The sequence below is a fragment of the Oncorhynchus keta genome, chromosome 18 (genome assembly GCF_023373465.1).
Source record: "Oncorhynchus keta strain PuntledgeMale-10-30-2019 chromosome 18, Oket_V2, whole genome shotgun sequence".
Lineage (NCBI taxonomy): Eukaryota > Metazoa > Chordata > Actinopteri > Salmoniformes > Salmonidae > Oncorhynchus > Oncorhynchus keta.
Window position 1 is genome coordinate 1,287,049 of NC_068438.1, and position 27,402 is coordinate 1,314,450.

At 42.2% G+C, this 27,402-nt stretch overlaps 1 protein-coding gene across 3 annotated transcripts in view; it reads right to left on the minus strand.

Annotated features, from left to right (window-relative positions):
• The window catches only part of LOC118397024 (fibroblast growth factor 12-like), a 127,974-nt gene that overhangs the window by 78,268 nt on the left and 22,304 nt on the right, over positions 1-27,402 (minus strand). The window contains exons 1-2 of one of the 3 annotated variants that reach the window (XM_035791415.2): positions 5,258-5,276; positions 4,863-4,991 (exon numbers count right to left, since the gene is read on the minus strand). The exons of the other annotated variants lie outside the window; for them this stretch is intronic. Coding sequence (XP_035647308.1) covers positions 4,863-4,971 — 109 coding nt within the window. The 5' untranslated portion in view covers positions 4,972-4,991; positions 5,258-5,276. Of the gene's footprint in view, positions 1-4,862; positions 4,992-5,257; positions 5,277-27,402 lie in introns of those variants that run through there. 3 annotated transcript variants of the gene reach the window in all.

Below are 27,402 nucleotides of genomic sequence, written 5' to 3' on the forward strand. Positions count from 1 at the left end.
AAGTTCTCCCAGTTAACAAGATGAGAGAGGCCTGTAATTGTCATCATAGGTACACTTCAACTATGACAGATTTAATGAGAAAAAAAATCCAGAAAATCACATTGTAGGATTTTTTATGAATTTATTTGCAAATTATGGTGGAAAATAAGTATTTGATCACCTACAAACAAGCAAGATTTCTGTCTCTCACAGACCTGTAACTTCTTCTTTAAGAGGCTCCTCTGTCCTCCACTCGTTACCTGTATTAATGGCACCTGTTTGAACTGGTTATCAGTATAAAAGACAACTGTCCACAACCTCAAACAGTCACACTCCAAACTCCACTATGGCCAAGACCAAAGAGCTGTCAAAGGACACCAGAAACAAAATTGTAGACCTGCACCAGGCTGGGAAGACTGAATATGCAATAGGTAAGCAGCTTGGTTTGAAGAAATCAACTGTGGGAGTAATTATTAGGAAATGGAAGACAAACAAGACCACTGATAATCTCCCTCGATCTGGGGCTCCACGCAAGAGCTCACCCCGTGGGGTCAAAATGATCACAAGAACAGTCAGCAAAAATCCCAGAAAGCCGGGACAAAATTAACAAAGCCTACCATCAGTAACATACTACGCCGCCACGGACTCAAATCCTGCAGTGCCAGACGTGTACCCTTGCTTAAGTCGGTACATGTCCAGGCCCGTCTGAAGTTTGCTAGAGAGCATTTGGATGATCCAGAAGAAGATTGGGAGAATGTCATATGGTCAGATGAAACCAAAATATAACTTTTTTGGTAAAAACTCAACTTGTCGTGTTTGGAGGACAAAGAATGCTGAGTTGCATCCAAAGAACACCAAACCTACTGTGAAGCATGGGGGTGGAAACATCATGCTTTGGGGCTGTTTTTCTACAAAGGGACCAGGACGACTGATCCGTGTAAAGGAAAGAATGAATGGGGCCATGTATCGTGAGATTGAGTGAAAACCTCCTTCCATCAGCAAGGGCATTGAAGATGAAACGTGGCTGGGTCTTTCAGCATGTCAATGATCCCAAACACACCGCCCGGGCAACGAAGGAGTGGCTTCGTAAGAAGCATTTCAAGGTCCTGGAGTGGCCTAGCCAGTCTCCAGATCTCAACCCCATAGAAAATCTTTGGAGGGAGTTGAAAGTCTGTGTTGCCCAGCAACAGCCACAAAACATCACTGCTCTAGAGGAGATCTACATGGAGGATTGGGCCAAAATACCAGCAACAGTGTGTGAAAACCTTGTGAAGACTTACAGAAAACGTTTGACCTCTTTCAGTGCCAACAAAGGGTAAATAACAAAGTATTGAGAAACTTTTGTTATTGACCAAATACTTATTTTCCACCATAATTTGCAAAGAAATTCATAAAAAATCCTGTGTGATTTTCTGGATTTTTTTTTCTCATTTTCTCTGTCATAGTTGAAGTGTACCTATGATGAAAATTACAGGCCTCTATCATCTTTTTCAGTGGGAGAACTTGCACAATTGGTGGTGACTAAATCATTTTTTGCCCCACTGTATGTGTTTTTTTTGTTTCCAAACCTTTTCCTTGGTATCAACATTTTTTTAAAGGTGGGAACGGGGAAGGAACTTGAGTGGAGTTATTGACTACACTGGTGGGGGTCAGGCGTGCCAGCCCAGGCTGGCTGGTCAGTCTGGCTGAAATTTGATATGGAGGATGCCTTTAAATAAAGAGAATCAAAAGTATTTGAATTTTTTCAAGAGATGTTCATTTGTTAGGCTATAGGTTAAAGGTGCAACACAATATTTATTACTGAATTACCTTTGATCTAGTTCAGTCTTATTAAACACTTAAACATATTTAATAATGACCCCACTTCTAAAACCAAAGTGGCGCCCCTGGATTTCATATATGGCTAATCATTTCTGCCTCCCCTTTTATGGATCCAACACATAGGCCTACCAGTGAACAGACATGCAGACTATTGCCACTCACAGAATACTCTCATAAAAAGTATGAGAAATACACATGATGTGTCTGTGTGTTTGTGCATCTTTGGGTGCGTGCGTATTGTGTGCAAGTATGTTTGTAATCTGTTTGTCCCCAGTCTAAACCTACAGTTGAAGTCGGAAGTTGACATACACCTTAGCCAACTACATTTAAACTCAGTTTTTCACCATTCCTGACATTAATCATAGTACAAATGCCCTGTCTTAGGTCAATTAGGATCATCACTTTATTTGAAGAATGTGAAATGTCAGAATAATAGTAGAGAGAATCATTAATTTCAGCTTTTATTTCATCACATTCCCAGTGGGTCACAAGTTTACATACACTCAATTATATTTGGTAGCGTTGCCTTAAAATTGTTTAACTTGGGTCAAACGTTTTGAGTAGCCTTCCAAAAGCTTCCCACAATAAGTTGATTGAATTTTGGCCCATTCCTCTTTGCTCACACGATTTCAGTTCTGCCCACACATTTTCTACAGGATTGAGGTCAGGGCTTTGTGATGGCCACTCCAATAACTTGACTTTGTTGTCCTTAAGCCATTTTTCTACAACTTTGGAAGTATGCTTGGGGTCATTGTCCAGTTGGATGACCCATTTGCGACCAAGCTTTAACTTCCTGACTGATGTCTTGAGATGTTGCTTCAATATATCCACATAATTTGCCTCCCTCATGATGCCATCTATTTTGTGATGTGCCCCAGTCCCTCCTGCAGCAAAGCACCCCCACAAGAGGATGCTGCCACCAACGTGCTTCATGGTTGGAATGGTGTTCATCGGCTTGCAAGCCTCCCCCTTTTTCCTCCAAACATAACGATGGTTGTTATGGCCAAACAGTTCTATTTTTGTTTCATCAGACAAGAGGACGTTTCTCCAAAAAGTACATTCTTTGTCCCCATGTGCAGTTGCAAACTGTAGTCTTGCTTTTTATGGAGGTTTTGGAGCAGTGGCTTCTTCCTTGCTGAGCAGCCTTTCAGGTTATGTTAATATAGGACTCGTTTTACTGTGGATATAGATACCTTTGTCCCTGTTTCCTCCAGCATCGTCACAAGGTCCTTTGCTGTTGTTCTGGGATTAATTTGCACTTTTCACACCAAAGTACGTTCATCTCTAGGAGACAGAACACGTCTCCTTCCTGAGTGCTATGACAGCTGCGTGGTCCCATGGTATTTATACTTGCGTACTATTGTTTTACAGATGAACGTGGTACCTTCAGGTGTTTGGAAATTGCTCCCAAGGATGAACCAGACTTGTGGACGTCTACCATTTTTGTTCTGAGGTCTTGGTTGATTTCTTTTGATTTTCCCATGATGTCAATCAAAGAGGCACTGAGTTTGAAGGTAGGCCTTGAAATACAACCACAGGTACACCTCCATTTGACTCAAATTATGTCAATTAGCCTATCATAAGCTTCTAAAGCCATGACATCATTTTCTGGAATTTTCCAAGCTGTTTAAAGGCACAGTCAACTTAGTGCATGTAAACTTCTGACCCACTGGAATTGTGATACAGTGAATTATAAATTAAATCATCTGATTGTAAACAATTGATGGGAAAAATGACTTGTGTGTCACCCACAAAGTAGATGTCCTAACCAACTTGCCAAAACTATAGTTTGTTAACAAGACGTGTGGATTGGTTGAAAAATTAGTTTTAATGACTCCAACCTAAGTGTATGTAAACTTCCAACTTCAACTGTAGCTAACTTTTGAGTTTGGATCCCGCGAAGCAGTTGCCATCAGTTGCTGGGACTGCTACTCTCTGTCCAGTGATCCTGCCGACCAAAGCCGGGTCTGAGGAGCTATTTGGCGTAGCAGCTACCCTAGCTCCTAGCTAGCTATCTATCAAGCTAGAGGATTTTTCTTGAGGCCTTGAACGCAGCCCGTGACACGGTTAGCCATTGTGACTGGGACCGCAGATTGTCCTGGGTTTGTAGCTGTCTAGATCCCTGTGACCTGCCCTGTCTGGAACTGCGAGGAATAACAGCGTAACCTACGTTGCTAACTATCATGACAAAGACCAAAGCCGGAGGGAGTACCGTTGAGGACAGTGGTGTCTCTCTATCATAGGTGAAGGATTTTTTTTACAAATCAAAAATAGTTCTACAAGCAGTTGTGACAACAATAAAATAGCTTCAAGTGTTTTCTCATAATACTAGTAGATTCAACTGATACAAGAATGGACGACCTGACCAGAGCACTCCAGGACTTGTTTGCATAGTCAACTTACACACAGCTCTGACACACACACACTTACCCTGCCATACATGCCACCAGGGGTCTTTTCACAGGACCCAAATCCAGAACAAATTCAAGAAAGCGTACAGTATTAGATAGAGCCATTATTGCATGGTACTTCATTCCATCTCATTTTGCTCAAATGAACAGCAAACCTCGTTTAAACAGATAAAGCATCACCTCACAGCACAACGTCTCTCCCCTATTTGACCTAGATAGTTTGTGTATGTATTGATATGTAGGCTATTTGTGCCTTTAAAATGTTTTTTTTTATGTAGTTCTGTCCTTGAGATGCTCTTGTCTATTAATGTTCTGTATTATGTCACGTTTCATTTTTTGTGTGGACCCCAGGAAGAGTAGCTGCTGCTTTTGCAACAGCTAATAGGATCCTAATAAAATACCCCAAAAATACCAAACCTATGCGAAGGGCTTGGAGCACGTGTCAAACTCATTCCACGGAGGGCCGAGTGTCTGTGGGTTTTCGCTCGACCCTTGTACTCGATTGATGAATTAAGGTCACTAATTAGTAAGGAACTTCCCTCACCTAGTTGTCTAGGTCTTAATTGAAAGGGGAAAAAACAAAAACCCGCCGACACTCAGTCCTCCATGGTATGAGTTTGACACCCCTGGCTTGGAGTAAAGAGAACTCACCCTGCTCATCGCTGTCTGGTTTTGCTGTTCCTTCCTCCTCATCTTCCTCCTCTCCCTTACTGTCTTTGGACAGCAGTCGTCGGAACAGGCTACCAAGCGAACGAGTCATGTCTGGCTCTCCAACGCTTTCTGAGACGTCCAAAAACACAGTCCATAAAATGCAGAGCCCCCCCTGTACCCCTTAATCTGCTTTTTCCTTCCTATGCCCCTGTTTACACAACCCCTCTTCCCCTGTATAAGTCAGTTGCCATGTTACTTGTAAATAGTTAGTTAAGCTGACCAGTCCTTGTCCACTCGGTGTGTGTCTGTCTCGCTGTATTTAGCTCTGGCTGTCCTGGTCCTGCTCCTGTTGACATGAAAACTCTAACTCACTAAATCCCCACCCTCCAACTCACCACCACCACTCTCTCCAGGCTCCTGCAGCACACACACACACACGCTTGCGTCCATACACGCCTTGGCTTTGCAAGCAGGTTATCTAACACTGCAATGAGACACCAAAGTCAACCTTTTCACCTTTGTCAAGCGGGACAGCTGCACGCCTCCCTCTCCAGTGATTGACGCCATGCGTCAAACACAATTAGGAGTTATTCGAGCGGTTTAACGATGTGGATATGTGATCCCTTGGCCCCGGCAAGCCATGCAATAGAAATGGAAAGTCTATTCTGAGAGTGTAAATTGGGGTCACTGCATGGTGGGAACTATTTATATCTGTGTTTACGCGGTGAAAGTGCCGGGAGAGGAAATTCCCGGTGAGCAATGACAGAGGCAAGACATCGGAGACACTGGGGACATTAAAGAGAGTATGTCTTCATTAGGTAATCAGGGTGTGGATGGGTAAGTATGCAGTGTATAGTCAGTGTATTTAAGTAGTCAGTGTATTTTTTAAACTTTTTTTCCTATGATTTGTCTTCGAGTATGTTTGTGTGTGTGTGTGTGGGGGGGGGGCAAGTTCAGTAGCAAAACTATGTATTTAACAATTTCATGCATCTGCAAAAATGAGCAGATTCTGAAGAATAAGATGTTTTGTTTTTGGTAAAGTGTCTTAATTTAAATACATTTTACATTTTCGCCTGAATATTCTCATTACAGAAATGCGTCCGGATTAAATTCTCAGGGCATTTTATAAAATCTTACTTTAGAAAAACTTATTTGAATACAACCCAAAAGATGTTGCTGTAGTTTGTCCATAAATCGTGAAAATTGTATATTAGTTGTTTTTACATAAAAACTGAATTATCACATTTGCATACAGTTGATGTCGGAAGTTTACATAGACCTTAGCCAAATACATTTAAACTCGGTTTTTCACAATTCCTAAGATTTAATCCGAGTAAACATTCCCTGTCTTAGGTCAGTTAGAATCACCACTTAGGGATAGGGGGCAGTATTCAGAAGTTTGGATGGCTGAGGTGCCCAAAGTAAACTGTCTGTTACTCAGGCCCAGAAGCTAGGATATGCATATAATTGGTAGTATTGGATAGAAAACACTACCACGTTTCTAAAATTGTTAACATAATATCTGTGAGTATAACAGAACTGATATGGCAGGCAAATACCTGAGGAGAATCAATCCGGAATTGTTTTATTCTGAGGTCACGACTCATTGAAATGGCTGTCTACGGGAAAATCAAAGGAATACCTCTCAGAATGCAGTTACTAGGGCTTCCACTAGATGTCAAAAGTTTTTCGAAAGAGTTTCAGGCTTGTTTTTTGAAAAATTAGTGAGAATTTGTAGTTTTCCAGGTGACTCCCATTTTGGCTCTAGTATTGTGGCGCGCATGGCTGAGGGCGCACACTTCATTATTGATCTCCGGTAATGGACGTACTATTCTCAGTCTTAAATTTGATCGTTAATATACATATTAGGCTACCTGAGGATTGATTAGAAACATTGTTTGACTTGTTTGGACGAAGTTTATTGGTAACTTTTGGGATTCCTTTGACTGCATTTTTGAACGAGGGAAACCGGTGGATGACTGAATCAAGAACACCAAATAAACAGACCTTTTTGGGATATAACGAAGGACTTTATCGAACAAAATAACCATTTGTTCTGTAGCTGGGACCCTTGAGATTGCAAACAGAGGAAGATCTTCAAAGGTAAGTGATTTATTTTATCGCTATTTCTGACTTTCGTGACGCCTCTGCTTGTTTGGAAAATGTTTAATGCTTTTTTAAAGCCCAAAGACAATGTGAAATGTCAGAATAATAGAAAAGAGAATGATTTATTTCAGCTTTTATTTATTTCATCACATTCCCAGTAGGTCAGAAGTTTACATACACTCAATTAGTATTTGGTAGCATTGCCTTAAAGTTGTTTAACTTGGGTCAAATGTTTCAGGTACCCTTCCACAAGCTTCCCACAATAAGTAGGGTGAATTTTTGGCCCATTCCTCCTGTCAGAGCTGGTATAACTAAGTCAGGTTTGTAGGCCTCCTTGCTCGCACACGCTTTTTCAGTTCTGCCCACAAATCTTCTATAGATTGAGGGGCGGCAGGGTAGCATAGTGGTTAGAGCGGTGGACTAACAACCGGAAGGTTGCAAGTTCAAACCCCCGAACTGACAAGGTACAAAACTGTCGTTCTGCCCCTGAACAGGCAGTTAACCCACTGTTCCTAGGCCGTCATCGAAAATAAGAATTTCTTCTTAACTGACTTGCCAAGTTAAATAAAGATACAATCAGGGCTTTGTGATAGGGCAACAAAGTGGCTTAGGCCATTTTGCCACAAATTTGGAAGTATGCTTGGGGTCATTGTCCATTTGGAAGACCCATTTGAGTCTAAGTTTTAACTTCCTGACTGATGTTGCTTCAATAAATCCACATAGATGGCATCACGAGGATGGAATATTATCTTCAAATAATATTTTTGCAGGAATCTCCTTGCGAATGATTTTGCCGAAGATTGTATCTCCTGCAGCAAAGCACCCCCACAACATGATGCTGCCACCCCCATGCTTCACGGTTGGGATGATGTTCTTCAGCTTGCAAGCATTCCCCTTTCTCCTCCAAAAATAACGATGGTCATTATGGCCAAACAGTTCTATTTTTGTTTCATCAGACAAGAGGACATTTCTCCAAAAAGTACGATCTTTGTCCCCATGTGCAGTTGCAAACCGCAGTCTGGCTTTTTTATGGAGGTTATGGAGCAGTGGCTCCTTCCTTGCTGAGCAGCGCTTATTTCTTTTGATTTACCCATGACATCAAACAAAGAGGCACTGAGTTTGAAGGCCAATTATGTCAATTAGCCTATCAGAAGCTTCTAAAGTCATGACATAATTTTCTGGAATTTTCGAAAGCTGTTTAAAGGCACAGTCAACTTAGTGTATGGAAACTTCTGACCCACTGGAATTGTGATACAGTGGATTATACTTTAAATAATCTGTCTGTAGACAATTGTTGGAAAAATTACTTGTCATGCACAAAGTAGATGTCCTAACCCACTTGTCAAAACTATAGGTTTGTTAACAAGAAATCTGTGGAGTGGTTAAAAAACGGGTTTAATGACTCCAACCAAAGTGTATGTAAACTTCCGACTTCAACTTTAGGTATTCAGACCTTTTCCTCAGTACTTTGTTGAAGGACCTTTGGCAGCGATTACAGCCTTGAGTCTTCTTGGGTATGACGCTACAAGCTTGGCGCTGACGCTGCTCTTATATCCAGAAGTTCCTCCCGACTGTATGTAATAAAACCTAAGATTACCTGGGGTACCAATGTAAAAAAAACAAAATACTGCATAGTTTCCTAGGAATGCAAAGCGAGGCAGCCATCTCTGTCGGCGCCGGAAGGGATGGTGCCAGGTTTCCTCCAGATGTGACGCTTGGCACTCAGGCCAAAGGTTTACATTTTTGTTTCATCAGACCAGAAAAATCGTTCTCATGGTCTGAGAGTCTTTAGGTGCCTTTTGGCAAACTCCAAGTGGGATGTCAAGTGTCTTTTACTGAGGAGTGGCTTCTGTCTGGTCGCTCTACCATAAAGGCCTGATTGGTGGAGTGCTGCAGAGATGGTTGCCCTTCTGGAAGGTTCTCCCATCTCCACAGAGGAACTCTAGAACTCTGTCAGAGATACCATCGGGTTCTTGGTCACCTCCCTGACCAAGGCCTTTCTCCCCAGATTGTTCAGTTTGGCCGGGAGGCTAGCTCTAGGAAGAGTCTTGGCGGTTCCAAACTTCTTCTATTTAAGAATGATGGAGGCCACTGTGTTCTTGGGGGCCTTCAATGCTGCAGACATTTTTTTGGTACCCTTCCCCAGATCTGTGCCTCAACACAATGCTGTCTCAGAGCTCTATGGACAATTCCTTCGACCTCATGGCTTGGTTTTTGCTCTGACATGTACTGTCAACTGTGGGACCTTAAAAAGAGTGTGTGCCTTTCCAAACTTATGTAAATCAGGTATTTCTGAGTTTTGTTTGTAATACATTTCCAAACATTTCTAAAAAAACTATTTTTGCTTTTGTCATTAAGTGGTATTTTATTTATAAGGCTGTAATGTAACAAAATGTGGAAAATGTCAAGGAGTCTGAATACTTTCCAAAGGCACTGTGCATCTAAAAGACCTTACAGTCACAATTATCTGTGTCCTAATACACCAATACTATCACGTTTGAAGGTAAGACCCAGGTGCAATGTTGAAGTAACAAATGTTTATTAATTCGAACACGGGCAGGCAAAGGTACAGGGCGTTAGGCAGGCTCAGGGTCAGGTCAGGCAGAGTTCGGTAATCCAGAGTAGTGGGGCAAAGGTACCGGACGGCAGACAGGCTCAGGGCAGGCAGAAAGGACAAAACCGGGAAAACTAGAAAATAGACAAGGCAGGAGCAAGGGGGAAAATGCTGGAAACAGGAGACATGGGGCAGTCAGATATGACTTTAACTCTGAACACAGAAAAGGTAGGAAAAATACAGAGGGTACGGGGCAACAGAGGCTGAACAGCAGAGGGGCTAATGATCTTGGAGTGGGGGGGGGTCTCGGCTTCCGGGGGTGTAGCCGCGGCACTACAGCTGCATGCCAGCGCCTCGCCTCAGGCTTGACCTTCTTGGATAGCGGGTGGTGCTGCGGAAGCGAAGTGGCCCGGGCCTTACTGAACCCCTCCTGGAGGTCCTGGTACTCTGTGGAGCTGCCGGAGAAGTCCAGGGAAATTCCCAAGCCCCCTGGAAGATGTCCTGGGGCAGGCAGAGGTGACTTCAGGCAATGAGTGTGGCAGGATGGGCTCCAGCCCAAGATGGCACCAGTAGCCCAGTCAATGGAGGGATTGTGTCGCTGGAGCCAAGAGAATCCCAATACCACGGGAACCCGCAGAGACTCAACCAGCAGGAACTGGATCGTCTTACTGTGGTTCCCCGACACTCAAATCAAATTTTATTTGTCATATACACATGGTTAGCAGATGTTAATGCGAGTGTAGCGAAATGCTTGTGCTTCTAGTTCCGACAATGCAGTAATAACCAACAAGTAATCTAACTAACAATTCCAAAACTACTGTCTTATACACAGTGTAAGGGGATAAAGAATATGTACATAAAGATATATGAATGAGTGATGGTACAGAGCAGCATAGGCAAGATACAGTAGATGGTATTGAGTACAGTATATACATATGAGATGAGTATGTAAACAAAGTGGCATAGTTAAAGTGGCTAGTGATACATGTCTTACGTAAGGATGCAGTAGATGATATAGAGTACAGTACATACGTATGCATATGAGATGAATAATGTAGGGTATGTAACATTATATTAGGTAGCATTGTTTAAAGTGGCTAGTGATATATTTTACATCATTTCCCATCAATTCCCATTATTAAAGTGGCTGGAGTTGAGTCAGTGTCAGTGTGTTGGCAGCAGCCACTCAATGTTAGTGGTGGCTGTTTAACAGTCTGATGGCCTTGAGATAGAAGCTGTTTTTCAGTCTCTCGGTCCCAGCTTTGATGCACCTGTACTGACCTCGCCTTCTGGATGATAGCGGGGTGAACAGGCAGTGGCTCGGGTGGTTGTTGTCCTTGATGATCTTTATGGCCTTCCTGTAACATCGGGTGGTGTAGGTGTCCTGGAGGGCAGGTAGTTTGCCCCGGTGATGCGTTGTGCAGACCTCACTACCCTCTGGAGAGCCTTACGGTTGTGGGCGGAGCAGTTGCCATACCAGGCGGTGATACAGCCCGCCAGGATGCTCTCGATTGTGCATCTGTAGAAGTTTGTGAGTGCTTTTGGTGACAAGCCGAATTTCTTCAGCCTCCTGAGGTTGAAGAGGCGCTGCTGCGCCTTCTTCACGATGCTGTCTGTGTGAGTGGACCAATTCAGTTTGTCTGTGATGTGTATGCCGAGGAACTTAAAACTTACTACCCTCTCCACAACTGTTCCATCGATGTGGATAGGGGGGTGTTCCCTCTGCTGTTTCCTGAAGTCCACAATCAGCTCCTTAGTTTTGTTGACGTTGAGTGTGAGGTTATTTTCCTGACACCACACTCCGAGGGCCCTCACTCGTAGGTTGACCGGGGTGATCTGGTGGGTGATCCGGCCTATAGATCGCCCGTCCAGCACTCTAACACCCATGGGAAAGGAGAGGGGTTGAGTGGGCATGCCCAGCTCGGATGCCAGGGTAACGTCCATGAGACTCACATGAGCCCCCCTGAGTCGATGAGTACCTGGAGAGACTTGGACTGGTCGCCCCACCTCAGGATGGCACTGATAGGGGGGCAAGCCAGGGGAGACAAAAAATATCTTTAAGGCCCACCATAGTACTCACTCAAACGAATGAGCTACAGTAGGTACCTTGAAGGGACAGGTAGACACAATGAACAGCAGCATCGCAATTCAGACAACTCTGGGTCTCAAGTCTGCGTACGCGGTCGGCTGGAGACAGCCTTGCCCTGCCGAGCTGCATAGGCTCGGGAAGAGATGAATCGGCAGTCTCTGGTGGATCTTGGAGGGACTCGGGTAAGCACGGATCCCCTCGGGGACGTAGACGCCGGGAATTTCCGGAGTTCATCAGATAAAAAGTGGGATCCCTTAGTGAGCGATTGGGAATGCAATCGGACCTCTGCTCCATCCTACGTTCCCATAGCCGACCATCAATCCGGATGGTTAAAGTGATGAGTGAGTCGAGATCCGTCGGTAGTTCTTGGGCTGCCAGCTCATCCTTTACCTCCTCCGATAATTACATTTACATTTAAGTCATTTAGCAGACGCTCTTGCAGGAACGTGTCGAACAGCGCTTCCGGATTCCAGGTACCCTCCGCTGCTAGCGTGCAGAACTCCACTGAGGGAGTCCTGCCGAAGATGGAGTAACTTCCGGGCAGCCTCTCTCCCGGACACCGGAGCCTCAAACTTTTCTCACCTCCGCCACGAATACCTCCAGGATGAGGCAGACGGCAGATTGTTGCTCCCACACCGCTGTGGCCCAGGCGAGTGCCCTCCCGGACATCAGCGTAATAATGTACGTTATCTTCGAGGGGTCCAAGGGGAACGAAGAAGGCTGCAACTCGAAAATGAGGGAGTACTGGGAGAGAAGGGTTCCCGGGAAACCGGGGTGAATGTGCTGCTACCAGCTGGCTTACTGAGGGTCTGGGAGGTTACCGTCGTGGTAGGCTGCCTGGTAGGTTACCCACCACGGAATTGCTCCCACAACGCATCCAATGCAGAAAATAGTACAAATAAAGAAAACCCATGGAATTAGTAGGTGTGTCCAAACTTTTGACTGGTAATGTATATATATTTTAAATAACTTTAAATTAACTTTTGACTTTTGAATATACATGCATGTAATTACAGTACTTGACTTTTTACATATTTTGTTTTGTTACAGACTTAATTTAAATTGATTCAATTGAGATTTTGTATCACTGGCCATAATGTCCAAGTGAAATTATGTTTTGAGACATTTTTACAAATTTATTTTTTTTAAATTAAAAGCTGAAATGTCTTCAGTTAATAAGTATTCAACCCCTTTGTTTTGGCAAGCCTAAATAAATAACTAATAAGTTGCTTAACAAGTCACATAATAAGTTGCATGGACTCACTCTCTGTGTGAATTAATAGTGTTTAACATGCTTTTTGAATGATACCTCATCTCTGTACCCAACACATACAGTACAATTGTCTGTAAAGTCCCTCAGTAGAGCAGGGATTTTTACACACAGATTCAACCAAGCACAGGGAGGTTTCCAATGCCTCTCAAAGAAGGGCACCTACTGGTAGATGGGTCAAAATAAAAAAGAGACATTGAATATCCCATTGAGCGTGGTGAAGTCATTAATTACATGGATAGAGTATCAATATCTACAAAGATAACAGGCGTCCTTCCTGACTCAGTTGCTGGAGAGGAATGAAATCTCTCAGGGATTTCACCATGAGGCCAATGGTGACTATTGTACAATCCTTACCCAGAAAGACTCACAGCTGTAATCGCAATTCTAACATGTAATTGACTCAGGGGTGTGAATACTTATGTAAATGAGATATTTCTGCATTTCATTTTCAATAAAAGTGAAAACATTTCTAAAAACATGTTTTCACATTATCATTATGGGGTAGATCGGTAAGATCTTTTTTGTACATTATGTATTCAGGCTGTGACACAACAAAATGTGGAATGAGTCAAGGGGTATGAATACTTTCTGAAGGCACTGAAGTAAGTGGTATTTTAGTCAATTGCATTTAGATCAGTGATTTTCGTATTATGCAAGTCATTTGGTATTAACAAACTACACACTTGGATGATTTGTTGGGTTACTGAATCCCTGATAGAGATCAGTACAGTTTTGGCAAACTATGCAACACTCATTAACGAAATATACTGTCTCTTCTCCAAAACCTGCTCATCATTACCGTAATGCACCAATATTTAGGAAATATTAGGGGGGGAAAAACTATTTTGCCTTAATTTGATAGTGTGACTTTTGCTCTTTATCTAAATATCTGTTCATAAAAAATACAAATTATAACATGTATACAAAAGCGATTATAACAGCAAAACAATTCAAATAGGTTGTGTTACGGTAATGACTCAATTACAAAATAGATTTTCATAATGACGTTTTTTTATTCAGTGATATGTTTAACTCAGGCCTTTTCGTGAAAAGAGCAATGTTAAAAAGTGTGTGTGTGTGTGTGTGTGTGTGTGTGTGTGTGTGTGTGTGCATCCATGTGCATATGGGTGTGATTGCCAATTTATGAATAAGAGTTTCAGTAAAGGTTGCATGAGGGTTGTAAAATTGCTAGTTATTGTGACTGTTTGTCTGAATAGTTTCTGTGTGAATGAATGCAGATGCACTTGTGTGTAGACATGTTTGTAGACAAACTGACCAGAACATCATTTTGTTTCTGTTCCCATTATTTGGATCTATTAGTTATACTTTGGTATTTTATTAGATGGTCTCCTTGTGAATTAATATGTAAGCTCACCTGTGATTGGATACAACTCAGTCTGGTTAAATAAAGGTTAAATAAAAAAAAAATAAATACAGCCTGCAGACTGATGCAAGTCTGCTATTGGCCAGCAGAGGGCCCTATATAGCAACGGATGACACAAGCAACACTGGTTATGATGGTGGCAAATAACTCCAGTCTGCTTCCAATTCAGGTCAGGGCCTGGTTTTCCGATAGCGATGCAACTTATGAGTGTTTTAACCATAGACATTAAAACCAGGTTTTAACATGCATCTTTCCTACATGTGTGTCCCAAACACCACGCAAAGAGAACGGTCGCAAAGCGCATGTGTCGATACTGATCGAATGAAAGGCAGTGCTGCTCTCAGGTCAGCTTTCTCAATTCAAATCTTACCTTAACTTTAGAATGATTGCACAATACTGACAATGGATCAGCTACAAGATGGTAATATCTATCTATGGCTGCAAATATTGATGCTAATGCCTTCCAAATAAAAATGCACAACATCACCAATTTGGCATATCATTGCGCACATGTTACAATACACATCATGAAATATATTGAGACAGTAGTCTACAAGTATCAAAATATAACTTGATTGAACAAAATAGGCCTATAGCATACGGTCTGAGGCAGGTGTTAGTCTATGAGCGTTATTAAGCTCAACTTTATAACAATGTTTTTAGGAAACAACTTGGAAACTTAACGATGCTCCTACGAAGGCACTAACGATGAACTTAGCCTTAAGATAACTTTTGGGAAACCGGGCCCTGGACTGTATTATGGACAGCTGAAGAGACTCATAGTAGCAGGGCTTTCATCACAAATATTGACCTGCAAGACCTCTCTGCCTACACACACACACATACAAACTCGCTCATGCACACAAACAGGCACCTACACCTACTTGCACACACACACACACACACACACACACACACACACACACACACACACACACACACACACACACACACACACACACACACACACACACACACACACACACACACACACACACACACACACACACACACACACACACACACACAGGTAGACACAATCCTTAATTAACTTTTCAGCCAAATGGCAGACCTGCCACATAGTTCACCTTCACGTTGAGGAATGGTGCTGGAGAAATGTAGCCACTAAAGAATTCATGACATAAAAATGTGTTTTATTTCTATCTTTATTCCATTGTTTGTTTACAAAAAACAAACTACTTAATGATGCCTTCATTAACAGACATTTTGGGGGTTGTGTGTGTGTCTCCAGGCGCCCAGCCCGCCACAAGGAGTCGCTAGAGCGAGGTGAGCCAAGTAAAGCCCCCCCCATGCCAAACCCTCCCCTAACTCTGACAACGCTGGGCCAATTGTGTGCCGTCCTATGGGAGTCCCGGTCACGGACGGTTGTGATCGAACCCCAGGCTGTAGTGCCTTAGACCACTGCGTCACTTGGGAGGCCTTGTACCCTGTAATTATATTTGTAACCCTGTACATGACTATTAAACTTTCTTGCAAGCTATCTGTCAAACAAACTACTTAATGAATCCTTCATAAACACTTTACAAAGCATATAGATGCTACTGACCATTCAGAAACAAACGTCATCCAATTGTTTTCTTTGAAGGATTTTTTAAGCATATCTGATGTGTTTATTAAGACTTTATAAAAGTCTTTATAAAAATTCTTTATAATTTGTAGTTTGTTTAAAGTGGGACCAACATGATCCTACAAACAATCAATTGAGTAAACCAGTTATACTAAGCTCAAGAGTTATATTCATCAAGGATCAATGGGTATATGATGTAACGTGAACTCTCTGGTCCTGAATGTCACAAAAACACAAGAAGTTATCTTTGAAGCTGTCACGTTGGTATAAAGGGTCGGGAGACAGGCGTAGGAATGCGTAATAGTTTTTTGTTTTTTCACCCAAATTACAGCGTGCCATGTAAAGGAATGGGGACGAAGACCAAACAAACACGGACACAAAACACAGGGTTGAACCCCAAAAAAAGAGCGAGGTGTACCTGGAATACATACACGGGGAAAAGACCCGAAAACACAAGCGTTTTGCAATGGCCATCTCAGTCTCTGGACCTGTGGATTGAATTGAGCGCAGATGAAGGATATCAAGGATCTGGAAGGATTTTGTATGTTTTCCAACCCAGTTATTTTTAGCATACAATATAGCTCAGTATTTTAATTATTTATTTTATACAATATTTTTTTTAATTAAAAACATGAGCTGGCGCACACACAGAGAAAATAATTTGATGTAGAGGTGCTGACTAACGGCAAATAAACTATAAGCTATATAAATAATAAAGAGTCGCATTCTTCATGTATAAATCAACAAAGTTTCGGCCTCACTGTGCCTTGTTCAGGGTACAATCATACAATCATTTTTACTCATATTCATCAAGAGCATCAATAATTGAGGAAACTTTTCAGAACTTACAACAAGCATTTGAGGACATTTAGAAACAACTTCACCAACTGAAACTTGTGCTGAATGCCAGAAAATAACAGTTCATGTTTTGTTCCAGTCTCAAAGCAGACAAATTGAGCCACTTTCAGATTGTATAAGTATCTTGGTATCTGGATAGATGAAAAGCTGAGTTCTAAACAGCACGTTGACATTTCATCAAAACAGCTGAAATTGGGTTACTATTTCAGGAATAAATCATGTTTTTTGTCAGTCAGGATAAAAAATAAAAAACTGTGGTAGATTATGGTGATATTGTTTATATGCATGCCGCAGCCAGCATCCTAAGATACTGTACACTGTGCTCTATAAGACATGGTGAAATGGCCCTCCCTTTCTACGAGACGGCTGAAGCACTGGTTCATCTTTGTGTACAAAGCAGTGCATGGAATATTGCCTATTTACACTATATATTCTAAAGTATGTGGACACCCCTTCAAATTAGTGGATTCGGCTATTTCAGCCACACCTGTTGCTAACAGGTGTATAAAATCGAGCACACCGCCATGCAATCTCCATAGACAAACATTGACAGTAGAATGGCCTTACTGAAGAGCTCAGAGACTTTCAACGTGGCACCGTCATAGGGATGCCACCTTTCCAACAAGTCATTTAGTCAAATTTCTGCCCTGCTAGAACTGCTCCGTTCAAATGTAAGTGCTGTTATTGTGAAGTGGAAACATCTAGGAGCAACAACAGCTCAACCGCAAAGTGGTAGGCCACACAAGCTCACAGAACGGGACTGCTGAGTGCTGAAGCGTGTAGCAGGTAAAAATCATCTGTCCTCGGTTGCAACACTACTGAGTTCCAAACTGCCTCTGGAAGCAACGTCAGCACAATAACTGTTCATCTGGAGATTAATAAAATTGGTTTCCATGGCCGAGCAGCCCCACACAAGCTTAAGATCACTATGCGCAATGCCAAGTGTCGGCTGGAGTGGTGTAAAGCTCGCCGCCATTGGCAGCAGTGGAAACACGTTCTCTGGAGTGATGAATCACTCTTCACCATCTGGCGCCATCCAACGGGAAAATCTGGATTTGGCAGATGCCAGGAGAATGCTACCTGCCCGAATGCATAGAGCCAACTCTAAAGTTTGGTGGAGGAGGAATAATGGTTTGGGCCCCTTAGTTCCAGTGAAGGGAAATCTTAACACTACAGCATACAATGACATTCTAGACGATTCTGTGCTCCAATTTTGTGGCAAAAGTTTGGGGAAGGCCCTTTCCTGTTTCAGCATGACAATGCCCACGTGCACAAAGCGAGGTCCATACAGAAATGGTTTGTTGAGATCGGTGGGGAAGAACTTGACTGGCCTGCACAGAGCCCTGACCTCAACCCTCCCGAACACCTTTGAGATTAATTGGAACGCAGACTGCAAGTCAGGCCTAATCGCCCGACATCAGTGCCCGATTTCACTAATGCTCTTGTGGCTAAATGGAAGCAATGTTCCAACATCTAGTGGAAAGCCTTCCCAGAAGAGTGGAGACTAGTATAGCAGTAAAGGGGGGGACCAAATCCATATTAATGCCCATGATTTTGGAGTGAGATGTTTGACGAGCAGGTGACCAAATACACTTCATGGCCAAAAGTATCTGTGCTCCTCACTTACAAGGTCATCACAAACTTATAGTCTCCGTTCTCAGATGGTACTGAGAATTAGCATAATGAAAACATCCCCATAAAAATAAAATCAGTGAATTTAAGCTAGAGATATCTGTTTTTTTACATTGGCTGCATCTCAATCCACCGCATCTGCCTCTGTAACACTTTTGCATCTGCTGTGAAAGGTGACAGAGCGTTGTTTGTCAGACCATGAGACATCCTGAAAATTGGTCTTCTCACAATGTCGTCTGTGGCTTCCGGTCTACAAACTATTATGACCACTCTATGGAAAGATGAGGCTCTCACAAACACAACGTTCTGCTCTGCGACCCCCACATGCGTCTTGGGACTCGTCTGAAGTCAGTACAGCCGATCTGCCAACTTCTGTCAGTAGCGTCCGAATGGTTTGGGCTACACGCTAATATGACGCCTCTGTGTAAAGGTGAGACTCTCACTAACACATACATGTCGGTTGTTTTGCTCTATAACAAATTTCCTTTCATTTTTTTTTTTGGGGGGGGTGATCTGTTGTTCCATGTAGTGAATCTGTTATTCAAATGCGTTTGTATGGCAAATTATTATTTTATTTTTCATCTAACTCTGCAAGTTAGTTAAAGAACAAATTTTTATTTACAATGACGGCCTACCCCGGCCAACCCCGGACAACGCTGGGCCAATTGTGCGTCGCACTATGGGACTCCCAATCACGGCCGGATGTGATACAGCCTAATAGCTGTAAGGACAAATAAAATCGTTCCATCAAATAATTGGTTTATATATTTTTGGGGTACTTCAAGGGGTCTTAAAATACGAAGTCAAATAAAATTATCCTTTTAAAAACAATTCCATATAGCTTAGTAGTTGAGCATGGTGAAGTTATTAATTACACTTTGGATGGTGTATCAATACACCCAGTCACTACAAATATACAAACGTCATTTTGTTTTAATTGACTGTATTTTGTATCTTAATGTGTACTTCGTCTAGATTTATGTTGATCTATACTGGCCTGTTGTGCAGTATGTGCTGGTTGAAATACAGTATTGAGACTTTAGTCTCAACATGACTTCCCTGTTGAAATAAAGGTAAATAAATAATAATAAAGTAAAACGGTCAAAAAAGTGCCAAAGAAATGTACTTTATGTCCTGAATAAAAAGCGTTATGTTTGGGGCAAATCCAACACAACACATCCCATCAGTACAGCGTTCATATTTTCAAGCATGGTGGTGGCTGCATCATGTTATGTGTATGATTGTCATCGGCTAGGACTAAGGGATTTTTTATAGAGCTAAGCACAGGCAAAAACCCAGAGGAAAACCTGGTCCAGTCTGCTTTAGAACTGACACTGGGAGACAAATTCACCATTCAGCAGGACAATAACCTAAAACACAAGGCCAAATATACACTGGAGTTGCTTACCAAGACAACTTTGAATGTTCCTGAGTGACCTAGTTAAGATTGACTTAAATAGACTTGAAAATAGCTGTCTAGCAATGATCAACTTGACAGAGCTTGAAGAATAAATAAAAAAATATTGTGCAATCCAGGTGTGCAAAGCTCGTAGAGATTTACCCAGAAAGACTCACAGCTGTAATCGATGATGCCAAAGATGATTGTAACATGTATTCAGGGTTGGGGAGAAATGGATTACATGTAAGGGATTACAAAAAAAATTAACTGTAATCCATTTCGCTACCAGAAAAAATATTGTAATCAGATTACAGATATGTTTGAAAAACTAGTTGATTAAATCTTTGACACTTCTCAGTTCTCAATGACATTCAAATCAGCATTGAAAAAAGGCGCAAGTTTAAATTTGCTCAACGTGAGTAAGTCTGACCATAAATCAGAGACCTCTATAATGACACAGCAAATGTGTTTGATGGATCGCGGGAAAAGAGCAGGAATCGGCTTTTGTAGTCCAAGCTATGTCTTCCAATGGTGCGACTGCTGTCGGCATCCAAAGATTATCCAACTTGAATAAACTCTTGGAGGTAAGGATGACAGTCTACCGCCCGTGATCGGGAGCCCCATAGGGTGGTGCACAATTGGCCCAGCGTTGTCCGGGTTAGGGGAGGGTTTGGCCAGACTAGCCTAGTTACATAAAGATCAAATAAAAATATCTACACTGCTGCGGTCTCATTTATCTATTTACGCCTTACGAATTGTGGTTGTTGTTTGATGATAATAATGATTGAATTCAAGAAGTTTAAGCTGCCTGTATGTAAATCGTTTTTTTTAAACCAGTGGACAGCAGGTGAATAAAGCGCTCTTGCAACAGCTGCATAGTGTGGATCCCGGCTTGTGGAATAAAAGTGAGGCTTTTATTGCTCAATCTAATTCATAATGATAATTTTAAAAACCCATTGTCCTAATAGTGAATAGTGAAGACATCAACATTATGAAATGACACATATGGAATCATGTAGTAACAAAAAAGTGCTAAATTAAAATAAATGTTGTATTTGAGATTATTCAAAGTAGCCACCCTTTGCCTTGATGAAAGGTTTGCACACTCTTGGCATTCTCTCAAACAGCTTCATTAGGTAGTCACCTGGAATGTGTTTCAATTAACAGGTGTGCCTTGTTTAGAGTTCATTTGTGGATTTCTTTCCTTCTTAATGCGTTTGAGCCAATCAGTTGTGTTGTAACAAGGTAGGGGTGGTATACAGAAGATAGCCCTATTTGGTAAAAGACTAAATCCATATTATGACAAGAACAGCTCAAATAAGAAAAGAGAAATCCAGCATTCCATCATTATTTTTTAGAGATGAAGGTCAGTCAATCCGGAAAATTTCAAGTGCAGTCGCAAAAACCATCAAGCGCTAACTGGCTCTCATGAGGACCAAGGAAAGGAAGACCCAATTATTTCTGCTGTAGTTCATTAGTTACCAGCCTCAGAAATTTCAGCCCAAATAAATGCTTCAGAGTTCAAGTAACAGACACCTCTCAACATCAACTGTTCAGAGGAACCTGCGTGAATCAGGCCTTCGTGGTCAAATTGCTGCAAAGAAACCACTACTAAAGGACACCAATAAGAAGAAGAAACTTGCTTGGGCCAAGAAACGAGCAATGGACAATAGACCCGTGGAAATATGGCCTTTGGTCTGATGACTCCAAATTTGACATTTTTGGACAATGTGTCTTTGTGAGACACAGAGTAGGTGAACAGATGATCTCTGCATGTGTGGTTCCCACTGTGAAGCATGGAGGTGGTGTTATGGTGTAGGGGTGCTTTTCTCTGATTTATTTTGGATTCAAGGCACACTTAACCAGGATGGCTACCACAGCATGCTACAGCGATATGCCATCCCATCTGGTTTGCACTGAGTGGGACTATCATTTGTTATTCAACAGGTCAATGACCCAACCAATGACCCAACCAGGCTGTGTAAGGGATATTTGACCAGGAAGGAGAGTGGTGAAGTGCTGCATCAGATGACCTGGCCTCCGCAATCACCCGACCTAAACCCAATTGAGATGGTTTGGGATGAGTTGGACCGCGGAGTGAAGGATAAGCTGCCAACAAGTGCTCTGCATATGTGGGAATGCTCAAGACTGTTGGAAAATAATTCCAGGTTAAGCTGGTTGAGAGAATGCCAGGAGTGTGCAAAGCTGTCAAGGCAACGGGTGGCTACTTTGAAGAATATAAAATATGTTTTGATTTGTTTAACACTTTTGGTTACTACATGATTCCATATGTGTTTCATAGTTTTGATGTCTTCACTGTTATTTTATAATGTAGAAAATAGTCAAAATAAAGAAAAACCTTTGAATGAGTAGGTATGTCCAAACTTTTGACTGGTACTGTATGTACTGGTACTGTACTGTTTTTAATTTAATTAATTTAATATTTTTTTATAGAATATTTTTAATACAGTGGTGGCAGGTAACCTAGTGGTTAGAGTATTGGACTAGTAACCGAAAGGTTGCAAGATCGAATCCCCAAACTGACAAGGTAAAAATCTGTTGTCCTGCCCCTGAACAAGGCAGTTAACCCACTGTTCCTAGGCCGTCATTGTAAATAAGAATTTGTTCTTAACTGACTTGCCTATTTAAATTAAAAAATAAAATGTAACTATTTCACTTTGTCATTCTGATGTAGTGTGTGTAGATTGATGAATCATTTTTTGATTTCAGCCATTTTAGAGTAAAGCTGTGACGTAACAAAATGTGGAAAAAGTCATGGGGTCTGAATACTTTTACGAATGCACTGTAATAGACAGCTGCATGAAATATATACTGAACAAAAATAGATACACAATATGCAACAATTTCAAGGATTTTACTGAGTTACAGTTCATATAAGGAAATCAGTCCATTGAAATAAATTAATCTATGGATTTCACATGACTGAGCAGGGGCGCCAGGCCCAGCCAATCAGCATGAGTTTTTCGCCACAAAAGGGTACTTTTTTACAGACATTAATGCCCTTGAGCCTTCTTGGGTGGGCATTTCTAATGTAACACTATGGCAGCAGCCAAAGGGCTAGAGGCAATCATGGCGCAACGCTCCGTATTTTCTGCTGGCTTGCCCTACCACCACAGAAAGCACTGAGCTAGGCAGAAACACCTGCATTTTTTACATTGTTTGCAAACTGATATGTGAATTAATAACAAAATAAAATGCAAAATAGGCAAGTCCCCACCCCCCTCCCCCCCAAAAATGTATTTGTATTTGCCTCAATATAATTTTCACCTGGGAGTGTTTAGTAGGACTCCCACTAAACTAATGTTGGACAATGACAAACACGCAAATAAATACTTACACTTGACCTATGATTCATTGTGATTACGCATACAACAACACCCACGTTAAGCACTCCTACAGCACTAAGTATGATTAGTTGCGACCAGTGGTGACCCGTCATTCAGGGCAGGTGGGTGTTGTATGCATAATCACAATGAATCATAGGTCAAGTGTAAGTATTTATTTGCGTGTTTGTCATTGTCCAAAATGAGTTTAGTGGAAGTCCTACTAACACTCCCAGGTGAAAATTATATTGAGACAAAAACAATATTTTTAAAAATTAACTGGAGTAGAGGATTTGTGCCAGTTGCTATATTTGGACTTATAAATTAATGATATGTACCCATTGATTCTTGATGAATATTAGAAATGACTCGTGAGCTTATTTCAACTGTCGTACCCCATCAGAACTCAAAATATCAACTTGTTTACTCCAATGTTTGTAAACAAAGTAAATGTATTCTCAAAAACATGGTTAAAATGATCATTTTGATATCAAGGATGGTCAATCCTTGCATCCATAACTCTGTTTATGAATTTGATTGGTTACAATTCCCCAGCCCTATCCCTGACCTTTTAACCAAAACAGTACGCTGTGTTCACTTTGTTGTTGTTTCAACTGCTGAATGCCACTTTAAGATTTCCATTGAATATTGGTCAAATTGAGACAAATTAGTATAGGAAAGAGTTTGAAACTTTTTTTTATCAGACCGGTGTGAAGAGGAGGAGGAGTATCCATCATACCACTTCCAGCTGGGATGGAGAATTTGAGGCAGAGTGCAGCCAGCCTGCTCTTTCCGATGTGAGCGAGTCCATTTGCAGAGCTCTGTAAATAATTAAGAGGTCTACTTAGCACCACCATTCAGTCGCACACTCATATAGCTCATTACTCTGCATAGAGGGAGAGCGAGAGAGAGAATGGCTATGCAGGACTGCATGGCCGTGCACCTTAATGTGTTTATCTATAGGACTGTATGGGGAGGACACATGGGAATATACTATCAATCATGTGATGAACAGCACTGTGCATCACACAGCACAGAACACGCCAATGTTCCAATAGAAAGCAACCTTTTGTATGACTGCCCTCACGATTAAGGAATTCCAGGCCAATGTAAATTATAATAAAATTACAGCATATATTACAACTAAATAGCACGTAGAAAGCATGTACTGGGAGTGTAGGCAGTATGTGCTGAAGTGCGTGTGTGTGTGAAAAGAGGGGAGAGAGAGGGGAAATAGAGAGCTCAAAATGAGACAGGGTCTCTTTCTGCCTCCTCTCAACATTAATGCATCAGGGATTTCAATGGCTGCAGCATTTCCCCTCTACTACTGCAGAGCCATCAAACACTCTAGCTCACAGAGAGAGCGAGAGAAGAAAGAAGGGATAGACAGGGGAGAGAAGAGGAAGGAGGTATTAACCAGAGGGAGAGAGAGCATGGGGGATTGGAGGGTGGAGAGATAAAACGCAGGAGAGAGTGAGGAGAAAATTGGAAGATGGCTGACACGAGGAGACAAATGGAAGATGGCTGACACGAGGCATGAGTGGTGAGCGGGGCCCGTATGATAGGTCTGTGACAGGTGGGGACAGGATGTGATGTACAGTGCATTAGGGAAGTATTCTGACCTCTTGACTTGTTCCACATTTTGTTACGTTGGGTATGACGCTACAAGTTTGGCACACCTTTATTTGGGGAGTTTCTCCCATTCTTCTCTGCAGATCCTTTCAAGCTCTGTCAGGTTGGAAGGGGAGCATCGCTGCACAGCTATTTTCAGGTTTCAGAGATCTTCGATCGGGTTCAAGTCCGGGCTCTGGCTGGGCCAATCAAGGACATTCAGTGACTTGTACCGAAGCCACTCCTGCGTTATCTTGGCTGTGTGCTTAGGGTCGTTGTCCTGTTGGAAGGTGAACCTTCATCCCAGTCTGAGGTCCTGAGTGCTCTGGAGCAGGTTTTCATCAACAACAGAGCAACAATAAAATAACAGTAACGAGGCTATATACAAGGAGTACTGGTACAGAGTCAATGTGCAGGGGCACAGGTTAGTCAGAAGTAATCGAGGTAATATATACATGTAGGTAGATAAAGTGAATATGCATAGATAATAAACAGAGTAGCAGCAGCATAAAAATGGGGGGTGCAAGTAGTCTGGGTATTTATTTGGTTAGCTGTTCAGGAGACTTATGGCCTGGGGGTAGAAGCTGTTAAAAAGCATTTGACCTAGACTTGGCGCTCTGGAACCACTTGCCATGTGATAGCAGAGTCTGACTAGGGTGGCTGGAGTCTTTGGCTAGTTTTAGGGCCTTCCTCTGACATCGCCTGTTAAGGAGGTTGATGGGGCCCCCTTGGGGTCATGATAGGGGCTGCACCAAATGATTGATGTATTATAATAATTGATTATGCTTATGTTGTATTAATAGAAGGGGACGGGCTATAAGACCCCTCCCCCACTACAGTTACAGGGTCCTGGACCCTAGATTAGCATTATATGCATTTTAATTAAGGTTTAAATACTGTTCCACAGTTCTTTTCTAGTCTCTGTTTATATTTGTATGAAAATGACTAACTGCTCTTGAACATGCTGGAGTGATGGTGTTGGTGGAAGCTGAAGGAGATACTAGAGCATTTTATGGGGACATGATAGGGGCTGCACCAAATAATTGATGTATTATAATAATGGATTATGCTTCTGTTGTATTAATAGAAGGGGAAGGGCTATAAGACCCCTCCCCCATTACAGTTACAGGGTCCTGGACCATAGATTAGCATTATATGCATTTTAATTTAGGTTTAAATACTGTTCCACAGTTCTTTTCTAGTCTCTGCCTCTTATAAGAAACGGTCTGAGAGATGCGTGAGTTATTGCTGTCAAAACAGGGTGTCTGTGAGAAAGCGCCTCAAGTCTAAAAGAGATTCATAGACACAGAACCCTGCATGGGGAGTAAATAGATAAGAGACAAGTCAGACATACCACTGTAAGCCACACGGGAGTGGAAAATTACTGCTGAGCCCTTAGAAAACACCGGACTATTGTTCTCTCCTGCAAGTTTGTATGACTGTATATGCATGTGCTTGGTCTCATGAGTAGAAGGTGTTGACGTAGGCAGTTGCATCACTAGGGGTTGACTGCAAGCATATTAAAGCAACTTGGACCTTTTTTATTTTGCAAAACTTACTCTGAAACATGCACGCTGTGTTTTCATTGTCAACTTCTGTCTGCAATTGCATTAATAAAGGTTTGATTGATTTACTTGAAGATATTGTCTGATTGCTGATTTCACCAATAAGCCAATGATTGACAAGGAACAAGGTACCTATCCCCACTAGGTCCTGGATGGCAGGAAGCTTGGCCCCAGTGATGTAGTGCCTTGCAGTCGGAGGCAAAGCAGTTTCCATACCAGGCGGTGATGCAACCAGTCAGAATGCTCTCGATGGTGCAGCTGTAGAACTTTGAGGATCTGAGGACACATGCCAAATCTTTTCAGTCTCCTGAGGGGGAATAGGCATTGTTGGGCCCTCTTCACGACTGTTTTGGTGTGTTTGGACCATGACAGCTCGTTGGTGATGTGGACACCAAGGAACTTAAAGCTCTCAACCTGCTCCATTACAGCTCAGTTGATGAGAATGGGGGCGTGCTCAGCCCTCCTTTTCCTGTAGTCCACGATCATCTCCTTTGTCTTGATCACATTGAGGGAGCGGTTGTTATCCTGGCACCACACTGCAAGTTCTCTGACCTTCTCCCTATTGGTTGTCTCATCGTTGTTGGTGATCAGGCCACTTTTTGGTCGTCAGCAACAGCAGTATTTTGTAATCAAACATCATAACATTGACAAAAATAGTACACAATACAATAAATGTAAGTACCTGACGATAGATAAGGAAGCAAATTAGAGGTGCACATCCCGAGTGGCGCAGCGATCTAACACACTGCATCTCCGTGCTAGAGGCGTCACTACAGACCCTGGTTCGATACCGGGCTGTATCACAACCGGCCGTGATCGAGAGTCCTATAGGGCAGCGTGCAATTGGCCAAGCGTGGTCTGGGTTAGGGGATGGTTTGGCTGGGGTAGGCCATCATTGTAAAATAAGAATTTGTTCTTAACTGAATTTCCTAGTTAAATAAAGGTTAAATAAAAAAGTTAAAGTATATTGATGGCTGTAGATTTGTGATTAGTCTGTTAGCATGGAACAATCTGTGAATTAACAGGGAGCTAATGCGACCGTTACAATTAGAGCATGCTAGCCCCCCCACACACACACCTTCGCTCTCAGAACAGCCTACATTCTCTCTACAAGGTGTCGAAAGCTTTCCACAGGGA